Genomic DNA, 16,977 nt, shown 5'->3' on the forward strand with positions numbered 1-16,977 from the left:
AAGTGAAAACAGAACTCTACGAAAAACAAATTAAACGACTTACATCGTTTCGTGCCGCGTGGATCACCGGTGACCAACAATGGAATTTCAATACGCGTGATCGACGATTCTTTTTTTTTTTTTTTTACTTTTACTGTTACGAATATGATATTCCTGATGTAACTCCGAGTATCATTAATTAATAATTTAATTTAAGTTACACGGCCGTTTAAGCCATTCGTCAATTAATAATATCATTAAATAATATGTACACAGTACGTTTACACTACACAATTAGTAATGCAGGTCTCTCCAATGACCCACATTCGATTCTCTGTACAGACCGTTTACGATTTTCTATTACAAATTCATAATATCATCTCGACTGATGCGTAAATCAGTATATTTCTAATGTACAACACTATGGGTCACCTATGACCCACGGATGAACTTTCATAAAATCCTATGAAACGGACACGGCACGGAACGCATTAAAATAGTACACCTTCTCGTCTGGAAGATAAAATACGAAAAGCCAATTATTCTCAGCCAACATCGTCTTCCGTTTTGGTTCAAAGGATCGTCATCTCGTCGAAGAGCCAACGGTAAGACCCGTCCTGATTCTTGCGAATTAAAATTGAATCCGGTAATTGCTGGGGCGCGGTATTGATCTCGCCTTGGACGGCGGCAGCGAGGACGTAGATGCCTCGCTGCTAGCGGTGCCCCCCGAATCCCGTCCTCCGCTTTTGCTGCTGACTGTGCTACCGGTACTCTGTCCTCTTGAAACGGTCTGCTTTCTCAAAGTCCCTTCGCTGAGACGACCGTACTCCCCGATACGACGAGACGGTGGCGGTATCAGCGAGCGGCTCTGCATTTCCCTGTGCTTCACCTCCGTGCTGGACGAGGGCTGTTTCTTGCGAAGATTCTCGCCTTGCAGCCGCTCGTACTCGTGACCAGCCAAAGAGGATGGTTTTTTCAGCGTACTGTTCGGTACCAACGGCTCCGTGCCGGACGATTTCTTTCTACGCTGAGCCTTCGTGTCGAATCTACCGTACTCGATGGTGCAGTTGTTCGCCGCGTCGCGTACCTTCATGCTCGCCGTAGCGTCCAGAGCAGGCCCTGGATCGGACTTCTTGCGAGTCTCTGTGTCACTCAGTCGACAGTAACGGGAATTCGCCGACTTCAAGCTCTTCGGTGGCCGCGGTAACGAGCTAGGTGGAAGACTACCGGCACGACGTTGCTCGCCCTCCTGCATTCGTTGCCGCTGCGAGCTTCTCCCTTGTTTCTCCAACAGCATCATGTCCTCGGGCTTGCCGTCCGATAATCTCGAAACGGTGCCCTTCAGCCTCGAGGCTGCACTCGCGAATTCCATTATGCTCGGCGAGACCTCGCCCCCCGAGTCGTCCAACAGACGACTCTTGCTTGATGCTGTACTCGAGGTACCTGTGCTATCTACACCCGCCAATAGTGGCTTGGGTATTTTTCCTTTTCGCGACGCAGTGCCTGGATTAGAGAATCCTGGAAAACAGCAAAGTGCCCTCTGAAACAAGACAACAGAACGCCTGCGTTGGAGAAGGAGATCCGGGACCTGGAATGAGGTTAGTGCTCGCCACAACAGCGCATGCACACTCTGGGATCACTCGGGATTCGGATGCGGTGGGTTAGTCCGGTTTAAGAGAGGAAGGTAAACGTTGGTGTCTTTGATTAGACTACAAGCCGACAAAAGATTTGACTCGATCTTTTTTTTTTTTTTTTTCATTTTTTTCATTTCATTTTAATACTATAAATAAAGACGTTTCCTAATATATGGGCATAACTTCTGGTATGAATCAGGCAGACGGAAATAATAAAAAAGATTAATGTAAATGGATGTTCTGTTTGGCTCTGTTCTCGAATTATAGATTATTCTATTTCAATATTACGCAAGCCAATTCTTTTTTCGGGTTAACTAAAGTATGTTACAAAATATGATTCTTATGTAGTTAATTGTAAAACGCAAAAATCAATGGCACACAAAAAGTTATATTAGTGAAAATACAATTTACTGAGTTTGCGAATAAACATGGATGGCGAATGCATTTTTTTACATGTTTCCTACAAAAAAGAATTTTGTAATCTTATACAGAAGTCACTTTTTATTATTAATCAAATTTTGTTTGTTGTCGTTTAAGAAATATGTAAAACTTCATTGTTTACTCTTAAATGGAATGTTAGAAACTAAAGAAAGACACGGTGTACAATAAAAAGCTTACTTTGTATACTTCCCATTAATAAAATAAAATTAAAAAAATATAAAATATTTTATGAGAACAATGGAATTAATGCAGCACACATTGTTATGCGAATAATAGCAATCATTAAAACAAATTGAGAATAGTTCACATGTATGAGACTATGTACACATGATTTATAGTTATTCATTAACTGTTATACTTTTATTTTGAAAAATTTTCAATTATCAATCATTATATTCATTAAGAATATCTGAATACTAGTAAAAGATATTTAATTCATTCGAGGTAATAAATAAATTGAACTAGATTATTAAATAATGAAAAGTTGCTTAGAAATTAAATTACGTCGCGTGTAATTAAAAGGCACACATTAACTATTCTCAAATACACAACTAACTGAAACATAACACTTCAATACCTTTGACCATACAATCTGTAATATTTTGAACCTGTAGCTGTAGCTATGAAGTAAATGTTAAACAATTTAAAATACAATCGTCGCAAAATAGAAACATTACAATGTCCGCAGATGATACAGACGAAAACTAAAGCACTGCGAAATGACTGTGAAACAGTGAATAAATAAAGTTATATTCACTACTTTCAACTATTTCCCGTACAGTGATTACATCAAAGAACAAGGTGATAATGACACGAAAATTATACATTTACTTGTATTGTGCATACCTTACTAAGCAGCTGGGAGTCAAGCTCTTTTAACTGATCATCAAGACTTTTATTTGTTTGCTCGAAACTGCCTTGTTTCCTGTACTTATAGCTGTCCGTAACACCATAAGAACCAGTACTTCCATAACCACTGCCTCCACCCAATACGCTACTCACTTTTGAATATAAAATTCGAGATTAGTACTTAACTCCATACGTAACTATATAGTTAATAACTTATATCACTTAGTAAGCAGTTTTTTTAATTTTATCAATTAGAATTTATAATTCCATATAAAAGCTATATTAATCAATAAAGGAACATTTACGTAACAATGTTTAGAAAATTAATTTAATTATCAATAAAAATGTGTTTACCAAGTTCCGGCGTGCTGGTTAGCGCTGTATGATGATCTGCTGATGTGCTCGAATGAGACGAATGGGCAGCAGGATAGCTACCAACGCCGCTACTGCTGCTGCTATCCTTATCATACGTGTGTTTTTGGAGGACTCTTATCATTGCATCTCTTTCAGCTAATTTCGATTCTAGATCTTTCATTCTGAATAATGTAAAATTCATTGTATCAATTATACAAAACCCCAGATTTTCAAAATTTTCAAAAGGATAGAATCATATCGCAAAATGAAGAACTCCGGAAACATGTGATGAACAAATACGAGGAGTAAAACAATAGGGGGATCGTAAGAATAAAGAGGTTTGCTAATTAGTTTTTATACATAAAATGAAATAATAATGCAAACATGACAAAAAGAAATTGTAAACTGTGAACATGCAATACCTAGATTCAAGATCAGCCAATTTCTTTTGTGCAGCATGTACTTCGTCCATATGTCTCATTTTTTCGGACCGTGCTTCCGCGATTAATTTCTCAGCATCTTGACTCGTTTTTTCTAACGCAGCTATTTTAGCATCCCTAATTATATAAAAACAAACGTTATATACGCGTATATTAATAAACATATTCTTTACTTGTATAATGTGCAAGAATTACTATTTGAGTAAAAAAACTTACTTTGGAAGACTAGCCGCATCAATTGCGGCTTGCCTTAATGCACTTTCCTCGAGATAACGTTGTTCCCATTTCGCAACGTCACCCTCCAGTGACATAATTTTTTCGTCTCTCTCGCGTATTCGTCGTTTCAACTCTGCAATCGTTTCCCCATTGAAGGATTGTTCATGGCTACTAGCACCGCCACCGCCGCCTTCCCTTAATTCTCGTTCTAATTGACCTCTCAACTGTCTTTCTGTTTCTTCTCTTCTGTCGCTGGACGCTTGAAGAGAAGACAGAGCTCGTTGAAGTTGACCCACTCTCTCTACGTACACTTGTTTCTTTCGACACTATAAAAAGGATATTATTATAACCTCACAATCGTGAAAATACAGTGATCTTCTTGAAATCGCTTACCTCTTCCTCAAGACGCACGACATTCCCTTGTGCGTTAGTAAGCGCAGTATCTAAAATATCTATGTGTGTACGTTGTTCCTGTAACGTTGCTCGTTGCGCTGCCAATTCAATTTCCTGCCTTTCTTTCGCTGCAGCTAATTCTTTGTCTGAAACGGAAATCCATAATTTGAGATACAATTGATCAAACAGTAAGTATACAGTCATATTTCTACACGTAAATGCAAATATCCAATATAAGAAAACATACTTTGTGTAATCAATTGTGCAATTAATAATTCACGTTGTGTTAATTCTTTTCTCATAGATTCCACGATCGGCGGGCTATCGGTGCGTGCGGACAGTAAATCTATCTGATCTCTGAATGTGCGGTTTAAATCTGTTAATCGTCTACAATCATTTTGTAGCCTCAATCTAGCAGCTCGTTCCAGCTTTTCTCTTCGTTCGCAGGATGCTGCTAATTCCTCGTGCGCTCTGTGTACTTTCGCGATTTCTTGTTCCAACTTTTGAGATTTTGCGACCTTGTTGTAACATCGTTCTAATTCTAATTTTAAGGCACTGTTTTCTTGGATTACAATCTGAATCATTTCTGATGGAGGCCAAATTTCGCCAGCCGCTGATTCTGTTTCCTCCCGCCCTTTTGTTTGAGGTCTACAAATAATATACGAGTTAACATATAGTTCATTACGAACATACATAAAGGATTATTCGAACTTATTAATGGAATCAGTAAAATTACCGCGGAGAAGTAGCTCGCAAATTATAGTTATCAATATCTGGCTTCCCGATTCTTGACAAATCGGGTTGCGATCTTGATAATGTCAATTTTTCCATTGGCCCAACTAGCCTGGATTTGTTCTTTAATGGTAACAAAACAGACATGTACGCAGGTGGTGGTCTGTCTTCAGATTCACTGTCATTTTGTTTTCCTCTATCACCATCTCTCATTCTCATGTCCATGTTTCCACCATTGTTTGCTAGTTTACTGTATGATGGTACTTTTACTTCTTTTGCGAGATGTTTTAAAACCTGCTTGGTATGAAATAAGGTATATAATATATTACTTGTATCCAACTGGCCTTATAACAATAAATTAAAATTATGGCACTAATGAAATAATCACCTGTGACTGACTCAAATAATCATCTGGTATGTCCGTAATTTCTTGACAGCCTCCATTAGTAGGTTGCTCATAAATATGATCTTCATGAGATAAATTTGATAAGGACTGCATAGTAGGACTGTTAGAATGTCCTTTTCCACCACCGTCACAGTATAAGTAACCCATGTCTCCATGTTCTCTCACCACACCTGATAACCTGTGCAAATGTAACTAATATATATCAGATAAAACTTTACACCAAGACTTAATGTACGTTAACACGCACTGTGATCGCATATAATAGAAATCAAATTATACTACTGATGTAATAGAAATCAAATTTTCTATTAAAGCAAAAAATAAAATTTATATTACCTCCCAGATGGTACCCATGAATTGTCATCGTTAGCATTATGTATGATCAGTGTGTTGTATGAACTGGTGGAAACGTCCAAACTACTCCTATTTGAGCCTACACTGGTACGATTACTTAAGTTATCCTTCAAACTATTTCTATTAGAACCGTTGATGCTGTCTTTAAGGCTATTTCGATTGGAACCATTTAAATTCTCTTTCAAACTGTTTCTGTTCGATCCATTCAAACTGTCCTTCAAACTGTTTCTATTGAGCAGGTTACCCTGGATTGCAATGAAGCAGTTTACACTTATGTAACTTAATCATACTGATTGTAATGTGGTATATAAGAACAACATAGGTGACATGGCATTAGGAAACAACCACACCTACTTCATAGACAATAGGATGTGCTAAAAATTCTAGTATGATGTATGAAAATGACTAAAGACTATTTAAAAACTGCAATAACAGTTTCGAAGTTAAAAAATGTATTCCAAATGTAAAAGTAAATTATTATTAAAATGAATACATATATATTTGTTTCCTTTTTTATAGAAATACACTCACTTGTATATTTGGTATGTTTTCTTTATGACTGGAAGACCGGGATGGACTTTGCTGCTGATTCTCTTGACCTTGAGGTTCTTGGCGAGCTGTATGCCTTATTACATATCGATCTTCGTTAGTTAAATTTTCATTTGATGTTGAAACATCTGTTTCACTGCCACTTAAACTTTGTGGAAGACCACCTAATAAGTGAATATAATAGAAATATTATAAAAAATATTAATTGACCATTCTTTCTGACTTCTGCATATTTAAAAAAATAATCATTGCTAAAAGTACAGAGTAACATCTATTTGAAAATAACTTATACCTTGCATTGATAACTGTTTCCTTTGTATATTATTATTTGAAAAGGGCAAGAATCTGCTACCTTGTTGCAAAGAACTCATTTTTCTACTTTTTCATTTATGCCTTCTGTATTTTATCTGAAAGTATAATATTTAAATTAATCCAAAACTCTGTAGTAATATGTAACACTAATAAATCAATCCATTTAAATTTATTTGTTTCAACATGTTTATACCTAAACAATGACTGAACTAAAAGTATTTGAAATACTATTGTAAACAGTAAACACACGGTCAAATGCAAGAAAAAGAGTGTTACAAATGTATATCTAAAATACCTGAATAGTCAAACAGTAAATTAAAAACATTTTATTCTATGCAGTATGCTGAATAGAACACTTAAAATAATCTTTAAAGTATCCCATAATCCGAAATATGAATATTTAGAGTATGAAATGTGTCTTGAAACAGAATGAGCAACTGCAAACTTATTTCACAAAGTACACACGAATCTTTAGGTATTTCTTTCTCAAGGATTATATTCCATACAAAAATTATTCACAAATAAATCTGACTACGAATTTAGGCACTTTTTATGTAATCATGTATTATTTGCCATACTTCTGTACTATACTACTGTATACATATTATCATCTTAAGAAATTTAAGATATTTAAAATATGTTAACACGCTGAATAATGTCTTAAAATATTATCACTTCACTTTGTACTTATTTCATATATTCTATCTCATTTCTTAAGCCTTCAGATTGGAATCTGAACTATTATTTTAACTGCATTCCCATTGACGTTCACTCTCTAAAATAATTTTCCAAATACCTCCGTTTCGAGTTTTCCCCGACTTCGTTCTCTGCTCGTATCTAAAAGCACTTCATCTCGGAACTCGCAGAGAAGACGAATGAAAAGAATGCGAACAATTGCTCACAGATCAATCACACTCACATCTCCGTACACTAAAAACCACTGGGAATGTAAATCTATCCATGCAACTCTTATTTGACACTACGCGCATTCGAAAACGAGAGAAACCGAGAAGGAATTATGCGTAGTCGTGAGGTCGGGAAAGAGACAGTGATGTTATAGTAATGGTAAAGCAGAGCACTCTGACAGAGGTGTCAACACTCTGGAATGTTGATAATCCGGAGATATAGAATTTTTCATTGATGCGTAACATCGCAGCGGGAAAAATATTCGAGGTCTCGCAAGCCCAACTCGTCAATGTATGGATATCGCGAACGCCCGAGAACGCTGCTTTTCCACGCGATCTTAATATTTTTTATAGCCTTCCGAACTTGAAGGACTGCATAAATAAACAAAAGAATATCCTCGACGTGTGGCCAGCAAAGATTTTCACATGCTCCGCTATCAAATCGTAAACAGATGCCCATACAAGATTGTTCTCTAATTACTCACAGTATGCGAAGGTGCAAAAACGGGATGAGTGTCGTAATTATTTCAATAAATTAGTACACTTTACTGCTCCACGCACGAGAAATAAAAATCGCTAGTTCCCGCATTCCTCATCAGGGTGCGACGTATACGAAAAAGAATGTCATCTTTGTACTTCCTTTTTTTTGGCTGCGTTACAATCAGTATAAAGATTTGTTCCTTTTTATACGCACCGAATAAGGGTTTTTACATTTTATTTTCGGAGTAAGAACTTTATGTCCAGTTCATTGTACGTTCGAACTTATGTATGCATAAACATAATTTTAAACGCTTTGTTTTAGTGATAGATTTTTGTTTCGTCAACGTGCAGTGTGCACGCATTTGCAATAATAGTATATGTAATATAAAGGAACACATATCAATTTCCTTTATTGTTGTTTTCGAACGTAAATTTTTATGCCACGTTCATTGGTACGTTTTAGTATCGTTACGTTCGTTACACTTGCTTGCTCTTGCTTTGAAGAAAAGTGATACCGTTATCTTATCTTTAATGTCATCAGGAAATGCTATTATATGATAACAGTGTAATGATTTAAAAGGTACAATGTAATAAATATTATAACACCTGTGAAGCAGCAGTCACATAAAAACGTACCTTAAGTTATAGCACTTCCACATCTATACAGTATTTAAATGTCCAGTAGCACTTTGGAGATAGAACTGGTTTGAGCATCATTGTGTACAGACCAAAAGAATGATTACAACTTGCAAATTAATTATGACTTATCGCAAAACACTTCCGTTTTGCGGATCATACTTTTCTTTCAGATCGTTTCATTACAACTTTCGTATTATACAAAAAACACTTATTTACGATAAATTGCTAAGAAATACATCGGATGAAATCCCTGTTCACGGTAATTTACAAAATATTGTTAACTATCTAATATCTCCGTATTCTATTATATTCTTTAAGTGTGCCTGTACCTATAAATTATCTATTAAATTCGGTATTTTGAAAGATACTACCCATTATTAGTTTACATGTTTACTATACCGCTTTTTAGATCAATCAATTTTGTATCTTTCAACTTCAACATTTCTTAAAACTAATTCTAAACCCATGGCAGAAGGCGATAAAAAAGACCTCAGTGTATATTATAAAGATATTTTAGAAGCGCAGAAGGACAACAATGTATTAATTATTGATGTCCGAGAACAAAATGAAATTAATGAAACTGGCAAATTACCAGGAAGTATTCATATACCAAGTATATATATTTTTATATTGTAATCATGAAAATATTATTCTAACATGAAGTTTTAAATAGTTATTAATATATATTATTACAGTGGGAAATGTTTCTAATGTTTTATCAAGTTTGTCTCCAAAGGACTTTAGAAATACATTTGACAAAGAGAAACCTTCAAAGGATACAAAGATCATATTAAGTTGTAGATCTGGTAAAAGAAGTGCAATGGTACAAGAGGAGATACAAAAACTTGGATATCAAAAGTATTTAAACAATATTAAATATAAATGAGTTTCAGTACATTATTTACAAATATATGTATATATATTCCAGGTACTGTCTAATTGGATATCTATTCATGTTTTAGGGCATATAACTATGTTGGAGGATGGTTAGATTGGGAAAATAATCAAAAAGTATAGATTTTTTCTATATGGAAATTACTGTTTATAGATTCAGACATATTTGCTAATAAATAGTTATTAGTTGTTGACGATAAAAACAATTTGAAACGACTTTAATTCTTATTAAATATAAAATAAAGTGTATAACCAGAATATTAGTTATATAATATTAGATTATGTCTATTAATGTAACATATATACATATACTTAAGTGTTTGCACACATACACTTCTATGTATACAAACAGTATTTTATCATGTGCATAGAGTCTCCTTTTATCACTGTGTCAAGTAAGATGTAAATAGTCACTTATCTTTCTGTGTAAAACTGTCTTATTTATTGTTCTGCTCTTGAGCTAATTTCTGATTAACCATTTCTCTAAATTGTCCCAAAATAAGGTTCTCTCGTTTCTGTCTTTCTTCTTTACTGAACATAGCCAATGCACGTTTTTCATCAGCAGAATAAATTTGGTTCTCCTTACGAATACGGACAGCTTCCATTCTCCGGTGTCTATACAAAGACAACAGTAATATTTCCATTATTGACAACTTTTTAAAGTTTTTCTTTACAGAATTTTAATAGAATATGAAATTATACATTACCTGCTACCACTCATAACATAACCCACAGATTCATATGAAGCAATTTCATCTGATGTCAAGCCAATTTCACCTCTTCTAGGTATACGCTTGCCTTCTGCAACATAAGCAGCCATAGCAGCACCTTCTCCAGGCAAAAGTGCTTTACCAAAATCTTTGGCAGATAATGTCACATGTGGTTTTTGAACTGGTCCTAATATACTTTCATCACCACTGTCATCTGAGCTAGATCCCTTTTTAACTTTTGCTTTATCATTACTTTCATTTTTCTCAACCCATTCAAGTTCCTCTGAATCACTATCAGAACTGCTGTCTGACTTCTTTTTCTTCTTTTTACGTTTCTTCTTCTTATCCTTTTTGGACTTCTTTTCCTTCTTTAATTTTTTACTTTTCTGAAAACAAAAAAGTAAACAGTTAGACAAAGTTTTGACAATCAACATATAGCAAGCTAAGAAAACCTATATACTAATGTACCTTCTTCTTCATCTCGTGTTTCCTTTTCCTATCTTTCGGGACAATGCTATCCTTATATTTGTTGATGTCCTCATCTTCATCAGAGCTATATCAAAAATTGAAAATTGAAAACGTATATTTAAAGTTATTGACGTCAGCATGCATCAAAATACTTTAAGATACAAAAACATGGAAGTTAAAGGAAATCATTGTAGTTCCTTACTCTTCAATTCGCGTTGGTGATTTACCCCAAATTCTATCAACACCACATAACCCGATTTGTTCTCTATCACGTCTTCGTGCGTCCATTACAAATTTATTCCCTTTTATTTACAAATTCTATGACAGATTTTTAACACTGACGACTTAAACCTGTGATTCCATCTTGTTGCAAAACAGCAACACTAATTGTGTAGAGGTTTAGACGTTTTGCCGTAGCTGTCGCCACAGGTTTTCTTGACCTCATTTATCATGTATAAAAAATTAAATATTAATTAAAAACGATTTTTCTGTTTTTCGTTATGTACTACTAAATACCACGGCGTAAGAAAAACCTCTTATTTTAGCTGGTGCTTCTTGAGTTATTTGAATGGGATGAATTGTATTTTCATCTATACTTTTCGTCGTCACTACGTGCCTCAAACTATACCTATCTAAAGGCCATTTCCAATTGTACAAGTAGAAAATGGCGCGTAAGCAATAGGTTTGCATTTAATGAAAGAATAATGAGATGAATTATGTTTTGCTGCCATTACTTTTCTTCTTACCTTTACACAAAAAGAATAACGATATATATTTCACACATGTTTTTCCAAACAGTATAACTTTTACTTTTATAATCATAAATATAGTTATTATTATAAAATCTATTGTTTTGAAGATAATTGAATAAATTATGTAACATATTTAGGTAGGACTACATATGAGGAAATAATATGTACTTTTACTAAAATTTACATTACAAAATTGTAATTGACTTTCAGCAATATATTTAAACTCGTTGCATTGTCGCTTGTGTTCAGTAACACAATAAATGCCTCAAATTCTAGATAAATCTTCTTCGTATTACAATGATTTGAAAGTAAGCAGCATTTCAGTAAGCCCAGAGAATTTTCGGAAATAAATTATACGTAGAAGTTAAACCATGAAAAGTAAAAATTCACGAGTACGTAAAAATTCTCGCGCATAATTTTTATATTTTCATAGAACTTATCACAAATAAAATTTCGAGCGATTACTTCGGAACCAATCAGAATAGATATGAAATCAAGTTTGCGCCACACATGGCGTCCAAGAACCGACGCCATCTAACGTCTGGCATTCCTACTGTGGTAAATTGACTATGCTGTGCGTATGCCGAATGAAATGTTAGCTGAGAAAAAGCGTTCACGCGTCAAGGAAGTGTGTGGGAAAATGAGTTAACCGTGTGTTAACGCGCAGTGGTCAACAATCCGTGGAAGTTTAGTAAGAGAGTATATATCCATATTCAGGACTTGATAACATTGAGGTAATTACACATTGATGTTTATCATCGAATACATCACGTGGGCTCTCCAAGCGTTTCCGAAATTCTGAATCATAAAGAGTTTCCTTCGTGTTTATGTTTACTCCTCTAATTACCCCCTCCCTCTTCAGCCTCCCTCAATGCCTCAACTTTTCCTTGCACTCTTCCTCTCTTTTTTTTCAATCTAATGCAATGTTTCCTTTCCAAATTTTCAGTATCTCTGTCTCTTTTATAATATTCCTTTAATTGAGTTTATTTTATCTGTTTGTTGTTTCACCGACTCCAATAACCAAACTGTAGAAGGCGAAGTAATTTTCCTATCATTAAGATAGCTCCAACAATTTGTTGATTCCTTTTAATCTTACATGTATTAATGCATACTGATACCATGCGGCTATACAGAAATTAATTGCAACTTAGATCAACAGTTATACAAGAGATATTTAGATATATTTACATTGTCTTTTATGTGTATTGTATTTATATGATACAGTTTTATTTAATGGATTATGATTTATTATTTTTACAAGCATTTAGAGGGTGACGTATTTAGTCAGTGAAAAATGAGTGCATCAGCCTTAAAATCAACGATACCTGGAGTAGGTACATCACCAACTTCTACAAGTCACTCTATTCTTCCGATGAATGCAATGGCACAAAAGGTTGTATCCGGCTCTGAACCAGGAGCTATGAAACCTTTACCCGGAAGTGGGTTAAGCTATGTCACATTGCAACCACCCAATCAACCGTTGAGTTTAGTGCAGGATCATAGACCTTCTGTATATCAGACACCACCATATGCAAGTGGCAATTCTGAAAAAGAATCGGACTTAGACAAATTGATTCCAAATGGAGTAGAAATTATGAAAACAGAAACTGAACAAACTATGTCTGCTGCTATAAAACAAAGTGAATCTAATAGAAATAACAATTTAAGTCCAGATAATCCTGTGCAAGATTCACAAAAAGAAATTCAAACGGAGCAAGAAATGACATCAATTGATTTAGATTGTCCTGGTTAGTAAATCCATAATAACTTTTTGGCTTCTTTAAATATTTAATTAGTTCTGTATTAATAATGTTCATGTGAAATTTTTATTTTACTTGATTTGGTTAGTAGTTACTATTTCAGTGTTTTGTTTATCTTGAACATAAATACATCTATACCTCGCTATACGGCACGCTCTTTATACGGCATTTCGCTACAACGGTCTTTTTTAATTATGGCACTTTTTCGATTTACGGCCCACAATGTTTCGTTATACGGCCAAAAAAAATGCATTTTTATAGGAAATAAAAAGAATAAAATGCTTTATGAACTAAAAACTATATTATTTTATAAAAAATTGGAACAGACCCAATTGAATTTGTATGGGTTTGTATCAAAATAATTGATTCGTTATACGGCTTTTCGCTTTACGGCCAACTATCTAGGCCGTGAAGCGAGGTATAGGTGTATATGGAAAAAAATTACTATTATATGTTTCAATATAATATTTTTAAATACTGCTAATAATTAACAAAAAAAAATTCAGTTTATAATCCTCTTGTAGTGATTCTATATCTTTGCATACATATATTTTACTCCAGCATCGTGTCCACAACTACAAAACAAAGGTGAAGAAAAGAAAGCTCCTGTAAATAATGGTTCAAAAGAGTCTGATGGCATACCCATTAATACATCTTTACAAACAAAATTATCTACACACAAACCAGAAGATGCACCAGCAAAACCTGATAGTCAAAAGTCAAAAGTCACAACTCAGAATACAAAAATTGCAGTAGATAATTCTGCAACATCCCAAGCAAGCAATCCCCCAAAAGTCGAACCAAAAGTCACTGGTTCGCCAAAAGCAAATAAAAGAAAATCTAGAGAATTGAAAGATTTGAAAGGAGCACAAACAGCTGTGGATGGAGCAAGTAAGCCAAAAAGAAATCGAATTCAAACACAGCCTTACCAGAGTCCACTACCAGAAATTGCATTACTGGTGAAAAATTTGAATAAACCCCCACCCTCAAAAGCGGCTGATGACAAACTTATAGTATTCTACAAGTAAGTAAAGTTCATACATTTCTTTAAAAATCTGTATTGAATTAATCATTTTGTGTAAATATGTAAAAAGCATAATGTAATAATGAATATTAGTACAAATTTTTTGATTAGCTAGATTTTCATATAAATATAAAGAAATTACTAACGTTTTTTAAGTATCACGTACTCATTAATTTTGATTGATATTTGTTATTAGAAATGAATTTTTGGCTGTGAGAAATGCAGAGGGAAGCTTTTATGTCTGTCAAGCAATGCAAAATATATATAAGTCAAGTAGACGAATTCGTATACGTTGGCTTTCTCAAGACAAAAATAATGGAGAAATATATTCGCCAGATTTTTATGATTTTATAGGTAATTTTGTATGAAATTTGAACTTGTTTCATTGTTATGATACTGTATAGTTCTTATTCTACAGTAAGTAACATAAAGCGCATTCATATTCAGTGTTTTGTTTTTTGTAATTTCAGACTTTGATTGTATATTAACAAATCTAAATTTAAATAAAGTTGATAAAAACAAATTTCAACTAACCAAGATAGAATTGTTGCGTACAGAGAATATTTTGAAAAGAGCAATTGATGTTGAGGCTGGAGTATCTGAAAAACCTCGAGTAACTGAGGAACATCCAGATGGACGTTAGTATATTATTTGCTGCAAATGTGTTTCACGCACATTTAGTTACAAATTTCGTCTGCATATACAAGTCTCTATTATCGGTTCTCAATATATTTGATCAAAGCTAATATAAAGTTTACTAGTACACGCTTAATTGTTATTATCATGAATTTCAAATTCCAATATCTTATCCACAGTTGACCTTTCACTTTATAAAGATGAATCACAATTAAAAAGAAGAAAAAATCACAACTTACACAAACAGAAGCAAAGTTTGCGTAAGAAACCAAAACGAACTGAAAGTTCTTCTGAAGATGAAGCACCCGAAGAAGAATCAGGGAAAAAATCTCCTAAATCGAATCGCCCTAAGAAACGAACAGTTAACAAAACATTAGCAATTGCTAAGTCTGTAGCAAAAGGATCCAGTAGAGCAGAAAGAGCGCTAAACAGAAATACAAAGTCTGGAAATGAAACTGTTGCTGCTGTTGCTTCTACTGCTACTTCAGCTAACACTAGTGTAACCACCACCAGTACCACGGTTACCAATACTGTTTCATCTGTGGATGCAACAAAAAATAATACCGACGTTAAAAAAAGTGAAAATAAGAAAAGCACAAAACAACAAAGTAATAATAGCACAATTGTGGTGCCAAGGACAAAACAACGCGGTAAGAATCTTTTTTTTTGTTCATTTTTATGTTATTTTTATTCTTTATATATAAAGTTGTATAGAAATGATTTTATGTATTTTAATTTTCAGCATCTGCACAGAACACACAACCAAGTAATAAAGCAGCAGGTCGTCCAAAACGCATGGTGGCCACCACAGGTGTTTTGTCGACCGAGGAGACAACTTCTCGAAAAAAGCCACGTGGTCGAGCATAAGATTAACGTAATTTACATGTTTTTCCTGTGTTACACCTAGAACAGAGTCTGTACCGTAGGCAATATGTACACGTAGTACACTCTTTAAAATTGCGATCAATTTGTAATGTAATATATATGATCTCAAGATTCTTATATCTATCAGGTGCTGCATTATATTATAGTCCAACAATGTGGGATCAACAATTTATATAACTGTGCGGCAAATCGCATTTAAATGAAAGAAAGAAAAAAAAAGACTCAGAGACTTATAAGAGTGATATTGTGATATCATACAAAATTTGTACATATCGTCTACGTTTCAGATTCCCTACAGGAGAAGAAAGTCACGGAATGTATGGAGAGAACGGTACCTTGGTTGAGTAATAACTATCTACAGGGTGTCACATGCTAATGCACTCTTGCAATAGTCTATTTTTGATGTTGTGAGTGAACTGTACGTGATTCAGTTGAGTTTAAATGTACACTTTCCATTGGATATGATAGCTATGTACAAATATATATGTCTGGGGCTTGCGCGTACTCTATGAAAAGATTAAAACAGAAAAGGGGATAGAGTACCAAAGGATGAGAACAATCCGTGAATTATCGATCTCCAAGTTATGGATCGGTAGATTTAGAAGTACAATATCTGTACATTACGCTGAATCCTTGCTGTTTCAAAAATAGCATACAGAATGGTCCAGCGCCTATATTAAAGACAGGCAGAGAAAAAAAGTGCCCTCAACTGTAAATCCTTGTCCTGTTATTGAATCTGTGGATTCATATAAAAAAATCTTACGTCTAAAAAAGAATATAAAAGTTTTAATAATAGTTTATTTTCGAATCATTCATACCAATGAATCGCTAATATAATTCATTGTTATAAAAACAAAATCAAGAGAATCATGTTGATTAATTACGGTGGTGTCAAACTATAATTTAGCCACTTAAACATATTATATTATTTTCTTTAAAAAAAAGATAATAACAGCACTTATTTACTCTGATAAGTCTGGATTAAAAGTGTATAAACATGCTTTATCTATGTATTATTTTATTTTTCAAAGATTATGGACAAAGTGTATATTTACCGAGAGATAGATGATTATGATTTACATTTCACCAAATCTAAATTCTTATATTTTAATGTAGTTTATAGTTTATATTGTGTCAAAATGTATTATTGGGTATACAAATTTAC

At 34.1% G+C, this 16,977-nt stretch overlaps 4 protein-coding genes across 4 annotated transcripts; 2 read left to right on the top strand and 2 right to left on the bottom strand.

Moving 5' to 3' along the window:
* Positions 1-464: 464 nt before the first annotated feature.
* On the bottom strand, positions 465-6,742 carry LOC107191911 (angiomotin-like protein 1). The gene is made up of 12 exons (XM_015581057.1): positions 6,640-6,742; positions 6,330-6,511; positions 5,781-6,043; positions 5,427-5,622; positions 5,043-5,332; positions 4,554-4,954; positions 4,307-4,452; positions 3,914-4,239; positions 3,680-3,814; positions 3,258-3,439; positions 2,901-3,055; positions 465-1,519 (listed from the first exon to the last, which is right to left on the bottom strand). Exons 1-12 carry the CDS (start codon positions 6,716-6,718, stop codon positions 611-613), a joined length of 3,264 nt encoding a protein of 1,087 aa, XP_015436543.1. The 5' UTR covers positions 6,719-6,742; the 3' UTR covers positions 465-610.
* A 2,099-nt stretch (positions 6,743-8,841) lies between these two features.
* Positions 8,842-9,707, top strand: LOC107191978 (thiosulfate sulfurtransferase/rhodanese-like domain-containing protein 3). The gene is made up of 4 exons (XM_015581133.1): positions 8,842-8,942; positions 9,093-9,296; positions 9,379-9,541; positions 9,646-9,707. The coding sequence occupies exons 2-4, from the start codon at positions 9,149-9,151 to the stop codon at positions 9,698-9,700; spliced, it is 366 nt and encodes a 121-aa protein (XP_015436619.1). The 5' UTR covers positions 8,842-8,942; positions 9,093-9,148; the 3' UTR covers positions 9,701-9,707.
* Positions 9,708-9,957: 250 nt separating this feature from the next.
* Positions 9,958-11,069, bottom strand: LOC107191973 (UPF0396 protein CG6066). The gene is made up of 4 exons (XM_015581129.1): positions 10,958-11,069; positions 10,756-10,840; positions 10,285-10,673; positions 9,958-10,192 (listed from the first exon to the last, which is right to left on the bottom strand). The coding sequence occupies exons 1-4, from the start codon at positions 11,041-11,043 to the stop codon at positions 10,015-10,017; spliced, it is 738 nt and encodes a 245-aa protein (XP_015436615.1). The 5' UTR covers positions 11,044-11,069; the 3' UTR covers positions 9,958-10,014.
* A 1,713-nt stretch (positions 11,070-12,782) lies between these two features.
* LOC107191930 (DNA ligase 1-like) lies at positions 12,783-16,495 on the top strand. The gene is made up of 6 exons (XM_015581079.1): positions 12,783-13,255; positions 13,829-14,291; positions 14,488-14,645; positions 14,762-14,929; positions 15,107-15,577; positions 15,670-16,495. Exons 1-6 carry the CDS (start codon positions 12,802-12,804, stop codon positions 15,792-15,794), a joined length of 1,839 nt encoding a protein of 612 aa, XP_015436565.1. The 5' UTR covers positions 12,783-12,801; the 3' UTR covers positions 15,795-16,495.
* Positions 16,496-16,977: the final 482 nt, after the last annotated feature.

The sequence above is a fragment of the Dufourea novaeangliae genome, unplaced genomic scaffold (genome assembly GCF_001272555.1).
Source record: "Dufourea novaeangliae isolate 0120121106 unplaced genomic scaffold, ASM127255v1 scaffold248, whole genome shotgun sequence".
In the NCBI taxonomy this organism is placed as follows: domain Eukaryota; kingdom Metazoa; phylum Arthropoda; class Insecta; order Hymenoptera; family Halictidae; genus Dufourea; species Dufourea novaeangliae.